At 37.4% G+C, this 14,168-nt stretch overlaps 1 protein-coding gene across 7 annotated transcripts in view; it reads right to left on the minus strand.

The window, feature by feature from the left end:
* Positions 1 to 13,720, minus strand: part of LOC123515015 — a 151,195-nt gene extending 137,475 nt beyond the window's left edge. For 6 of the 7 annotated variants that reach the window (XR_006677735.1, XR_006677737.1, XR_006677733.1 and 3 more), the window contains exons 1-2: positions 13,598 to 13,720; positions 1,049 to 1,138 (exon numbers count right to left, since the gene is read on the minus strand). Coding sequence is in view for 1 of the 7 variants with exons in the window: in XM_045273365.1 (XP_045129300.1) it covers positions 1,049 to 1,138; positions 13,598 to 13,691 (184 nt within the window). In the remaining 6 variants the exon portion in view is untranslated. The remainder of the gene's footprint in view (positions 1 to 1,048; positions 1,139 to 13,597) is intronic. The other variant, XM_045273365.1, reaches the window with a different exon arrangement.
* Positions 13,721 to 14,168: the final 448 nt, after the last annotated feature.

Below are 14,168 nucleotides of genomic sequence, written 5' to 3' on the forward strand. Positions count from 1 at the left end.
TCGAATAAAAAGAAGATTAGTCTCATTAGTAACTGGGAAATGAACGAGGGATCACTATTTACTGTAACAACACGCTAAATTAATCACAAATATATATTCCCAAATTAAAATAGCCAGAGTGCATTCACCTGTACGATAATAAATATTTCACAGTATTCGCATTCCATTACCTTGAATTCCTTCCATTCTTATACTGAGATGTATAAACTATTTGCGTTCCTGGTCCAATTTTAACTCGTTTGTCCTTAACATCGTCGACATGCGCTCAGGGGAGGGTGGCTGAGGGGCGCTCCTTTGTGTACTAAATGCGTGTTGAACAAGTTTCACAGCTGTTGGGACACCCACTTGAAATATATTGCATTCTCTTCCTTCCCTCCCTCGCTCCCTCCGTCCGTCCATCCCTCCCTCCTTCCTTCCCTTTTCACACAAGCTTCGATCACAGATGGGTCTTTCATCTCGCGCCAAGCTTTCCTCGGCAACAGCATTGCTCGGTTATCTTGCACACACACGCACGCACGCACCCACGAACGCAAGTACCCATTTACGCACGCGGACACACACACACACACACACACACACACACACACACACACACACACACACACACACACACACACACACACACTCTCTCTCTCTCTCTCTCTCTCTCTGAACATTCCCATAAACTTTAATTGGCCATGGCTCTACAACTATAAAAAAGTGGAAAATATACAGAATTATGTAAACTTATGGAAAAATAATCTATACGTATAATAACAAAAATAAAGTTCGATGAAATAAAGAAAATCGTTCAAGACCAGAATGCTTCCTCTAAAAAAGGAACAAAGTTTTGCAACAGAAGCCTTTGTGGTGCTCGCCGCCGACTCCAAAGCAGGAAAAACGTGTGGAAGATATAACATTAGATAAGGTAAGAGTGAACTATGACATGTATCGACCACTTCTCCCCGCTCACTCCGGACTAACACATAAAAACAACAATTGACTAACTAACCATCGCTGCTCTGTAATGGTACAAACCTGCAATGATTAATTTCAAGTTCTTACTCACTTTCAATGGTTTGCCGCCCACTGCTGACCTCGTGTGTGTAAGTAGCGACGACACACTCTAGAGAACACGTAGTAGTATGTTGCACTTCATCTGAAACAAAGAAAAAGAAAGAAAAGAAGGAAAATTATCATTCAAACTTGTTTACTCACATATTGCATTATGCGACATCAATGCGATTTTTTCTTTCTTTCTCTCTCTCTCAGTCTCAGTCTCAATTATTTCACTGCTGCGATAGTCTTTCATTAACTTTCTTATCACTGTAAGATTGTTTGCATAATGAAAGACTAGCAGAACATAAACTCTTTTGTTAACAAGAATAGAAAAAATATAAGATTAATTATCTCTTTACGCTAAACCACTATTTAAGAGAGTTTAGCGAGAGTTTGGTATAAAATATGATGTTCCTTAGCCTTTATAGCACTCTACAATATGTTTGTATTGAGGCGTAATAGAGAAAACAGGAATAATAGTTAACTTTCTTTTCTTCAACATTTTATGAGAGTTTAACACCTAAATATGATTGTTTATATAAAGATTGAAGATATAAAGGAGAAAATAGAAAGAAAATATGTGATTAACTTACAGAATTTAGAGTTAAGCACAGACTGAAATGTTATAAGCTTAATACTTATATAATTGACAAAAATTAGAGCTTTAAGTAAGATAATATAGTGAGATTCTTACAAAATCTTTCATTCACAAGTTAATAATGCTGTAAACTCCTGTAAGACGTGGCGGAGAGAACCAAAGCACTTCTGCAATTTACTCTGCTGGACCACTTTTAAGTTTCCAGCGTCCTTAACTTCAGCAGTAGAGGAGCAGGTCAAGGAAACTCTAGGAAGTATAGCATAACATTGACCTCGTTTCCTCTCCTCACTCTCAACACTCTGCCTACAGCTACAGGACACACACACACACACACACACATTGGTTTATTCAAAAATGTCCATATAAAAGAAATGTCTTTTCGTTTGAAGTAAAACGTATCAAGAGTTTTTATTTAAAGTCGTAGCTCTCTGAAGGACATGAAGACTTTTTTAGTATTTCTAGTATATTGATCAAGATATATTTAAGAAATGAAGCGGAAAAGCGTGAAAAAAGTCATTTGTCTTCATTCCAAAAACCGGTGGAAAAATGAGAAAAGTGAAACGTTGAAATGGAGATGAATAAGAAAAAATAGAGGAAGAGAGAGAGCAAAAAAATAAAAAATAAAAAAGATGCTGAAATGTTGAAAGGAAGATCAAAAGAGCACTTGACGCGCCAAAGTGAGGAGGAGCTGTTCACTTCTACTCACAAATCAAGAGCGTCTTCGTAAACAAGATGACATATACTGAGCGGCAGGATGTACTGGGCACAATCATGGGGAAGGACACACGGTCGTAATAAAGGGACGTTTGAGTATTGAAGCGGAGGGAACAATGACCATCTACTATTGACCAGCAAAACTATAAAGAGACGCGGGACCCTTGAAAAAAAAAAATGATTCTGGGCCACGACATTCACTAAAAGGAGGTGAGGAGAGGGTGTAGTGGCGGGGAAAGGGAAGGGGAGGGAGGGGAGGGAGGAGGGGAATCGCCGTACCCATCCAGCCGATAGACAAAGTGAAGATCTAAGGAGCGGCAGAAGTAACAAAAAGAAAAAAAAAAAAAAAAAAAAACTATAGGAAGAAAAATGCCCAGCTTTGTCAGAGTCAAATGTCAGGATGAAAAAGAAACATATCGAGAAATCACTAACGACGAAAAATATGTGATCAAAGAAGTACATTTTTATATTGGCGTATCGCAGTAATGATACCGCCCCTGGATAGCCTGCGCGCCGGGGCTTCCTTAACCAGACGTTCACGACCCCGCTATTACCGTGCAGGAAGGAGGAAAAGCCGTTGATGTTATTAAGAGTTGAAAGGAGGTGGTGATGAGAGCGCTATATTCACTAACTAGAGATGAAACCCTTCGTGTTCTGTTTTCTTTCCAATATTGCAAAGAAGCTGGTGAAAAGTTAAACCCTTTCAGTACTGGCTGACATTTTTACAATGAAATTTGTGTACGATTAGACCATTTCATTGACATTAGGAAGGGTTTATGGAGATCAGGAAATTAATGGTCACAGTTTTCACTATTTCAATCTCTCACGTAAGTTTCTGAAGCTGTATAAAATCATCAAATAGTAAGCAGAATGAATATGGTAAAGTGTCTTGGTACTGAAGGGGTTAAGAGCAGCATAGGAAAAAATACTTTCAGAACACAAAGGCAGCAGGTTATAACCAACAAAACACCTGAAAAAAATAATAAGAAAAAACATGTACATAAAAAAGTCATCACCAACCTCATCACCATTATCACTGCAGGATCTCTTTACAAAAATGTCACCACCCTCACTTTTATATCTACCGTAATCATCACTCTCATCATTTCCCCCCTTACCAAAATTTTCATCATAATCTTCACTTTCTTTTTTTATCACCACAACCACCACTACCACTGGCCGTAACTGGTGTTCTGGTCATCACTCCCTAAGTCCGGCACTGTGCAAATCTACGCCAGTCTCTGCTTCCAAACTTTTTCATATTCATGTTTCCACGTGTTGTCTCTCTCGCTGTGCCGCATCTATCTGTTTTCGCATCTAGTGGTGAGGACTTTAACTTCACCTGTTATTTGCACGTGTTTTTTTTCTATCATGAATCATTTGGACGTATATCTACAGGCGTTCTCGTGGCCACTTCACCTGTATGAGTATTTTTCACTTCTCCATTTCTTTCACTAACAAACTGCGGGACTCAATTTCTATTCCTGTATTTTCTCCTGCCTAGAAAACTGATCTGCGAAAAAAATGGTTATCGAAACACCTCGAATATCAGATTGGTTTCTCTTGCACTGCTACGATTCATATTTTCTTTAATCCCTTCAGTACCATGACGCACTTTCATATTTATTCTGTTTACTACTTGGTGATTTTGTGCTGTTTTAGAAACTTATGTTGGGGATTAAATTAGTAAAGATTCTAACCATTAATCTTTTAACTTCCATAGACCCTTTCCGGTCCAAATAAAATGGTATAATCGTAGACAAATCTCAAGGCAAATAGGTGTCCCATTATTGAAGTATTAAGTGAATGGGATTTGAACACATTTTTATTTGTAAATTTTTTTCCTCTTGGCGGATATTCCTATTACATGAAATAATATAAGTTAATACAAACACACATACTAATTACTAACCCACCATACAAGGAGGGCGTCGATTGGACTTATACGACGGAGCCTCATCTAGCTTGATATTTTTAGAAACCAAACATTAGCAGGTTTAGTACAGAAAAAAATGATAACTGATAACACACTTTTCTTCCAGCCCCTATAGAATAAAGCTCAATGTATAAATTATGTGATGTAAATAGCGGAGTTAACGTCAATGGTACTTTAATTGATGCCCTTTTTTTTCTGAAATAACAATATTTAATTTGTTAAATATTTGTCAGGGTATGCTATCAACTACTGGTAGTGAGAGTATCCCTAAAATCTAACATGTATCAACAGCAAAAGCGCCACCACCATCACAATCACCACCACTACCACCATAACCAACACTACAAGCAGTATTATTTAACCCTTTCAGTAGCATCCGTGTTTCCATATTCATTCTAGTCACTAATTTGGCGATTTTATACAGCTTCAAAAACAAATGTGGTGGTTAGAATGGTAAAGACTGGCCAATAATCTTTTGACCTCCAGAGACCCTTTTTAATGCAAATGAAATCATTTGATAATACCCAAAATTCAAATGAAAAATGCGTCTCAGCACTGACGGGGTTAACATCGGAAAACCAGGAGAAAGATAAACTTCACCATATAGAGAAACTGTATAATGTAAACCTGAAGCCAAGTGTCATTCCTATATTTTTAGAACTTAATTTTTCTTTTTCTTCTTTTACTTCAGACAGTACGAGAACCAAGAGAGCAACACACTCGGCGTCACACTAGTTCATCACACTCACGACGGACGTACTTTACACACAGAATAACTCCGAACGTAAAAGGAACACACTCGCTTTTGCACAAATATGAAAAAGGAAGAAAAATCCTCCTCAGACTTATGCTGCACGCTAATAGGATGCTGCGTCTCTCTGGGCATGGCAATCTTTATAATGCTTCCTGAACGACCTGGAAATATGGGTAATAATGACAGCATTTTACCTCCTAAATATGTCAAGAATTTAGGAGAACAATAAATCGCGCTAATTGATGCCCGCATTATTTAAACTGCGAAAAAGTCACAGGGAATATTTATGTTTGGAATATGTATGAAAGGCAAATTTACACATTATGAGGCTAATCCATGACCAGTTCCCCATCACCTGAATTATTCCTGGTATCCCCTGCTGACGAGATGGACGCCGTGACTGACAAACGTGTAGGTGTGGCAGTAATGATCATGCTGGCAGTGGAAATAAAAACGCTACTGTATTTTTCTATCATTAGTTTTTTACACAACAAAGTAAAGAAAGCTACAAAGAAAAAATATCATGCCTACACGTGGCACTTACTATATATAAGGTACATCTATCTATCAAAGGCCACTTGTCATCCTATCTATATATTTATCTAATGGTTAACACTTTCCTTTCTACACTTCAATGTATTTAAGGTGGGAAACAACGCTCATTTGAGTCATTCGAGCATTTTTCACACATAAGGTTTAAGAGTTGCAAGATACAAACAGAACATAACACATGCGTCTAATAATATATATATAACTAATGTGTCCGCGAGTGATCTATCAATATACGAAATTTATTACAAAGTGTACCCATGGATTCATTAAACCTGTGCGTGATGACGGCAATAATTGTATGTGAATTGATGAGTCACTTCAGGTACAATGAGATAATTGTCACATCCCCTTAAAATTCCCTCGGCTATGAATTCATGATATACTAGAACGCACCTCCGACGATGTTACACTCACATACTGACGCTCCTACTCCAGTCCCATCCATACTTCCTTCTCTCGTAACCAACTATCCATATTTACTTTCTTCGTATTGAATGTATCTAAACTAATATGTAACTGCAAATTATTTTATGAAACTACTTTAGATTACTTCCTGGTATTGTCGAGCCACCTTCTGACCCAACAAGGTACGCCTGTGGCCAGTAAGTAACGAGGAATCCGATGCTGTATTCCGACCTGCCTCCTTGTTAGGGACGAGTTCCCTTGTGCTCGGGAATGTTGGAAGTGACTGGTTTTCTTTTAACATAATCTAGTATATACTTAATATAAAAACCTTCATTTGTATTGAGATTCTCCTCCAAGAATTTGACAAAAGACCTTAGTTATCCATGCCAGTTACTCAATTTTACAGCCCTGCGTGTTTCATAACAGAGTTTCCTATATGACTCGCTATTCGCTACTAGTCATTTATTGAAATTACAAATATATAAAAGATCTGACCAACTCCTGCTTCCCTCGCAACCTCTGGCCTGCAGCCAAATATATCTCCAACAATTTTTCTTTGTATCTTTTCCCGTTCACTTCAGTCCAGATGGTACTATTAATATCTTCCCCATTTGTAAGGTGGTCTTTTATGACCAATATATATATATATATATATATATATATATATATATATATATATATATATATATATATATATATATATATATATATATATATATATATATATATATATATATATATATATATATATATATATATATATATATATATATATATATATATATATATATATATATATATATATATATATATATATATATATATATATATATATATATATATATATATATATATATATATATATATATATATATATATATATATATATATATATATATATATATATATATATATATATATATATATATATATATATATATATATATATATATATATATATATATATATATATATATATATATATATATATATATATATATATATATATATATATATATATATATATATATATATATATATATATATATATATATATATATATATATATATATATATATATATATATATATATATATATATATATATATATATATATATATATATATATATATATATATATATATATATATATATATATATATATATATATATATATATATATATATATATATATATATATATATATATATATACACACACACACACACACACACACACACACACACACACACACACACACACACACACACACGTACGAGTATATGCTCCTGGAATGAAGCTCCACCCACTATTCACAAAAACTTAATTTTTCTACTCGTTATCAACGTGATCGGAACTTTTGCGCTTCTATTACCTTTCAACTCCACTGAATGATAAGCGGTCGAGCACTCCACTTACCCTGGAGCATGCCTCCTCTAATCCCTCAATCTGCAGGTAAAGTCGGTCCTCTCTCAAATTTTAAAGTGTCTTCTCAATTGGTAGATTCTCAAGCATGTATAACCTCACAAATCTGCAGTGAGGCTCCATTAAAGGAAGCACACATTAATGATGATTTAGATCTCTGTATTAAATCCTTTTCAATATTTTTGAGTGTTACTGGGTGGCTCAGGGATGTCGAACTTGTTCAGTATTTACTTCCTTCCAAGATACTGGCGCCTATTGTTTTTGTGTCCCCACCTCCTCAACTTGAATTAATTATTTCATTCCACAAACATTTACTCTTGCTGCAACATGAAACGTTTTCTTGTCTTTCCTTACGAAGAGCATACTTGTCATATCTCAATTTATTATTCTTTCATCACTGCAACAGAGTTTTCCCACATTTCATAAATATTTGACATACTTAGTTTCATTTTCTAATACTCGTACACTATTATAGCTTTCCTGGGAAACCTTTGAATCGTCTTTGTCCTAATAAGAGAAAAGTATATCATAGCCTCGTGGCGCAAAGCCGTTTTGGTAATGAACAGCAAAAAATATTCTTGGAGATTCTTTTTCATGTAGCGAAACCGAGTAATTATTTTATTTTCGTCAACCACACAGTCCTTCATACTAGTCTCATCGCTGCTAAAGGTCTACATACACATTTTTCTTTAACCTCTTTTTACAACTTGTGCAATGGCTCTTTACGCCGCCTATTTTTCTAGTTATTAATATTATTACCTTCATTACCATTTTCTATTAAGGATTGGGTCTTAGTTTATGAGATTCATACATTTTACATGTTTTATCATTACCACTAAGGAAGGGTTATTACTACCGACGACTGGCTGACTCTTATGATATATCCATACGCATTAACATTGTTCGATAACCCAATATATGTAAAAAAAAACATTCTTTATCAATATGTATCAAAAATATTCTGCAAGTAAAAAAAGAGTACATAGAGCACTCTAAATTACAACGTAGCTAATTTAGAGGCACGAATCTAAAAGCAAAGCACGGATGTAAATTCTATCGATGAAGATCCAATGATACGTTTCCGTCACTGTGCCTAAATGTCCGTAGACACCAAACGTTTAGCAAGAAACATCAACAAACAACCTTTCTTTTGGTTAACTCTCTCTGACCTGCAATGAGACTGGCAGAGCCTTTTTTTTTTTTTCTTTTCTTTTTTTTCTTGCCGTTGGGCAGTTATCCCTTCTTAGATCAAATAAACTGCCTCTGAATGACCTAAGACGTAGCAAATCAAGCAGCAAATATACACAGGAATAATAATATGCCTTAGCTATGAAGGAAACACTCAATTCATCAGCATTCTTCTTCTTCAATGTCGTGTTTCCTCTTTACCTCCTTTTCTTCTTTTATCCCTGACACTCTTACCACAGTTTCCTCCTCACCCTTCTTCCTTACTCTCTCCATTCTTTAACTCTCCCGCTCCTCCCCTCTCCTCGGCCCTGCCCTCCTCATACACAAGCCCACTGGAGGAATTCGTAGTCTTAATAACTTTCCCGAAACAGAAATATTTCCCGCGCCAGTGTTGGTGGGCGAGGAATGCCTGCACGGGAATACTTCATGGGGGTAATATTTCTCCCGCTTTTACTGACATCTATGGAGGGAAAATAGCCACCGTGCAGCTTTAAATCCTCCAACAGACACCTGCCACCTCCAGAAGAATCCGTGGAGGAGAAAACTTTCCGGAGTGTTTGATGGGTCGCGAAGGACACAGAGAGACAAGGCAGGGCAAGGCAGGGTAAGGCAGGGCAAGGCAAGGGAAGGCAACCTGGTGATTTAGCTCTCTTTTACTCCATTTCTCCGTGACTTCCAAGTTTTCACAGTCTTATATTTCAAGGCTTAACTGTAACAGGAAATATTGCAAGGGTCTGAAAGTACTGTAAAACTATTAACTCGGAAAGAACTTGCAACTTATAATCTTCAGCCGAGTCAGTAACATTTCTTCAGCGTATTTTGTGCATTTGCAATGGAAAAGTGACGGAGGACAGAACACGAGAGCAAAGTGATATTACTCCGGACATATCGCTCTATAAAGAAAACGTGCGTCCCTCAGCACGAGCACCACTTCAGCGCCATAAAAGCAGTGGAATTTTCCTCCCGAAGTCATAAGAAAGAGGACGTAGATAAAGGGATTCCGTCCTGAAATTTATCAGTACCAAGAGAGAGAGAGAGAGAGAGAGAGAGAGAGAGAGAGAGAGAGAGAGAGAGAGAGAGAAGCATGAATTTGAGTCAAGTAGGCAGTTTTTCATTACAGGTAAAAATTTAAATATTTGTATAAGAATTCACTGCTAAAATATAAATTACGATGAACGAGGGAATTCAGATATTGTCAGTAAGCTCTAACGTGGGGAATCAAATATTAATAAGGCGATTAACAACTCTATAATGATTAATGGCACCGTAATACTGAAACACGCCAGAAGAAGAAGAAGAAGAAGAAGAAGAAGAAGAAGAAGAAGAAGAAGAAGAAGAAGAAGAAGAAGAAGAAGAAGAAGAAGAAGAAGAAGAAGAAGAAGAAGAAGACGAAAGATTAAGAAGACGAAGGTGGTAATAATAATAATAATAATAATAATAATAATAATAATAATAATAATAATAATAATAATAATAATAATAACACGAAGAACGACGAAATTAAAACACCTTAAGTACCTAATATGGGGAATCAAATATCAATAAGGCGATTAACAACTCCACAGAGATTAATGACACCGTACTATTGAAACAAGCCAGGAACATTTGCAAACTTCTCCAGCGAGGATCAAGGCTTCACATCGCGCAAATCGACCTGGTAATTTAGTGCTTATATACATGCGATTGATGCTTCGCTATCCAGGCATGATAAAAAAAAAAAACAGAGAATTCCAATGAAATCTAAAATAAATGGAAGTGCCTACATACGTCCATCCATATACAAGCGTAATGAATATATGTATGTACGCAGCGAACCCTCCCATACAGTTACGAGCAGGAAAGTTCCATAAAGCCTTAATAATAACCAATCGTATTTTCCAGGTTCAATATTTCAGACCGTTTCCACCTCGCTACACTCAATGGTTCTCACGCCAGACCGCGCACATCCGGCTTTTGGCATCATCCGTTTACACAAGACCAGAATGTGAGACGCGATGCTTGCACGAAAACTCGAAAAATACATGAGAAGGAATCTACATGTAAAATTAACTGAGTATGCAATTCTTATATACTAGATAGCTTGATTAATGTGTTTGCTTACTGACTGACTTATTACAGGGAGCAAAGGAAGCATCAGGACGAAGATTTAACTTATTTTACCTCTTAAGGTGTGAATTCGGTCACTGGTAGAGAAAAGGACCAGTTGTAACGTGAATAGTGGTGGTGGTGATGGTGGTGGTTGTAGAAGAAAAAGAAGAGTAAGAGCAAGAAAATGAAAATGGAAAAGTAAATATAAAATAGAGGAGGAGGAGGAGGAGGAGGAGGAGGAGGAGGAGGAGGAGGAGGAGGAGGAGGAGGAGGAGGAGGAGGAGGAGGAGGAGGAGGTGGAAAAGGAGGAGGAAAAGGAGGAGGAAAAGGAGGAGGAAAAGGAGAAGGAGGAAAAGGAGGAGGAGGAGAAGGAGGAGGAGGAGGAAAAGGAGGAGGAGGAAGAAGAAGAAGAAAAGAAGAAAAAGTAAACGAAGTATTAGTAGTGGTGGTGGTGGTGGAGGCAGTAGTAGTAGTAGTAGTAGTAGTAGTAGTAGTAGTAGTAGTAGTAGTAGTAGTAGTAGTAGCAGCAGCAGCAGCAGCAGCAGCAGAAACAACAACAACAACAACAACTAATGGCTTTCCTCTAAATTTATTAGTTCTTAATTTCAATTTGGATAAAACAAAAAAAAAATGAATGGAAAAAAATAGTAAAGTCATTTTGAGTGTGTGTGTGTGTGTGTGTGTGTGTGTGTGTGTGTGTGTGTGTGTGTGTGTGTGTGTGTGTGTGTGTGTGCATTCTGAAATAGTGTTCCCACTCACGTCACTTAAGTACTTAACTTTTTACAACGCCCAGGACATGTGTATGAAATATGTATGAAGAAATGTACTGAAAATATACAAACTTTCTCATAAAAGCGTCCTTCTGAACACGAAAGAGTGATAAAGAGAGAGAGAGAGAGAGAGAGAGAGAGAGAGAGAGAGAGAGAGAGAGAGAGAGAGAGAGAGAGAGTCTGTAATATTGTGTTTTGTTTTGTTTTGCTTTTCAGTACCAATGTGTTGCTTCTAAATGCTGCTAACAAAATTCACTAAGTACATCCTATGATTCACTTAATTTTTCCACCTTGCAACGTTAATATTTGGCTTAAATTATGCTGAATATTTACTTCCAAGGCCATAAGATCATTTACATCTTAAATCAATGTAACACAACAGACGTAACATAATCACACACATACCAAACTACTTGTATTCCGCTGTGTTATCAAAATTTGTAAAATGTTTTTAATGTTGGTGGTGTGACTATATTTCAAGTGTACAGCAATCATGTCCGTTGATATGAGAATTCTTCGTACTCCTTTCCAGAAGCAATACTGAGATAAAGACTACCGCAGCAAAGCCAGCAGTAAGAACAGTCTGTGTGGCTCCCTTATACCACAAAAATAAAAATAAACGCTGGTAGTAGTATTAGTATTAATATTAGTAGTAGTAATAGTAGTAGTAGTAAGAGTACTTGTTGTTGTTGTTGTTGTCGTTTTTTGTGCAGGAGGGACAGCTGGCAAAGGGCAACAAAATATGGAAAAAAGGCCCACTATGTTGCGAGTTCCCTAAAATACATGAGTTAACAAAAATTCAGGGACAAATGTTGTTGTAGCAGTGTAAATGATTCTATGCAAGAGCAGAAATCGTAATGATAATACTTGTAATAATAATAGTATGATATTAATTATGATCAATTTGTTATTGTGCATTATAACAAATAATAATTTTCGTTATTATTGACGCTTTTTGTACAAGTGGGAAAGTTAGCCCGTTATTGTTAATATCATTGCTTGTGCTATTGTTGTTTTAGTTCTTTTTATAGTTCTTGTTTCCATCATTATTTCATTGTTGTTGTTATTATGATTGTTGCCATTATTACAGTTCTTCCAAGTCCAACTTTACACGAAAAAATATATTCTATGTATAAAATTACGTAGCATAGAACTTTTGCTTAAGAATATGAAAACGAGTTACAAAGTTCCTGTATTGCGTGTGGGGTGCGTCCTTCCCCGCCTTCTTAACACCGTCATGAAAACCTCACAGGAGGGGGCGAGCAGACCAAGGATAATGATGTCACCTAAGTACTTCTAAGAGGATTGTATACTTAGCTTCATTCAGACAGTGTTAGCAGTAAACAAACTAATGCATGTACTATAAGAATAAGTAGGATAAGCGCACAGTAATTGCCAAGGTGTAGCGTTAGTATGCTAATATCGCTCATCCTCGCCGCTGAACTTTGTAGAATACGATTACAATGATTTCCGTAGAGAGAAGACGGGAGGGATGAGAGAGGCGGCTGCTAATTCTCCTAGTGGAGATAGCAGAGCCGGCTTAGCGGTGTGGAGGGAATGGGGGCGGCGACATGGGAGTGGTGGTGCTGGTGCGGAGGATGGAGTGTAGGAGCGGGTCACGGTGGGGATGGAGTATATCGCAGCGGAAGAACAAAACAAAAATAAAATGCTAGTGTTCATAGTTGGAGATTATAGAGCCAGATTTTACAAATGCGTGTGAAATGCCAGGAGGAATCTTGGGGCCTGACCGTGCCTGACGCTCTGGGGAACCTGGATGACTTGTACCAGCAGGTTAGAGTGAGGCTGAGGCAGGGAAGCGCGAAACGCGTTCTGGTACATACCGCCACCTTCACCACCGCTCCCGCAAATATTTGTGTCTGGAGGCAGTAAAACATTGAAAACTTGACACCATTCGGTTAACTTGCTAAAACTGAGGCGGGTTACTGGTAATTGTTTGCAGTCTTGTGAAAGGCAGAGCGGACAGAATAGATAAGTATTTGTTATGACGGCCTGGCAACTCTGGCTGGCCGGCTCTACTGCGCCGTCTGTCTGGTAGAGAGAATCGCCAGAAATCTTTCACTACGCTCCTGATAAAAGCTCCACACTCTCTCATTACGCACTCAACGTACCTGCCGGGAAGTTGGGAGCCGGGTCAGATAAGACTTCAACAATGCCGTGCTCCGTGATCACAAATAGAGTTAGAGGAAGCAGAGAATACGACATGTGCGTGCACCTCACAACTAACCCGCAGACACTGGGGTGAGTCGCAGTGCTTCGGTTCCGTCTCGAGGTAGTTCGGTACCAGAAACATTGAGCCAGGACGACTAGTGGAACGGAAAAAAAGATTTTATAATTTGAGATTGCTGTTGTGCAAAATAAGAAGACTGATGAATGAATACGTAGACACAAGACTGATAAGCAGAGTTAGCTAAATAGACAGTAGACAGACATTGTTTGAAGGAATGGTGAGCGATTGATGTGTATCACGTTCTTACCCAGAACATCAGTGAGTGATGTGGAAAAAAAGAACATAGAAGGTCATTTGTCCTGAGTTACTGTGCGTCATTATGATGTGACCTGTATTCTGTGGAGAGATGCCACGGCCAGATTCACACGCAAGTTGGCTAAATAAACAGTCTAACGTACTTGTCTTCTTTGGAACTATAGTAAATATTGATCAATTCAGCCGTTCGTGACTGA

Source organism: Portunus trituberculatus, chromosome 38, assembly GCF_017591435.1.
Source record: "Portunus trituberculatus isolate SZX2019 chromosome 38, ASM1759143v1, whole genome shotgun sequence".
Taxonomy (NCBI): domain Eukaryota; kingdom Metazoa; phylum Arthropoda; class Malacostraca; order Decapoda; family Portunidae; genus Portunus; species Portunus trituberculatus.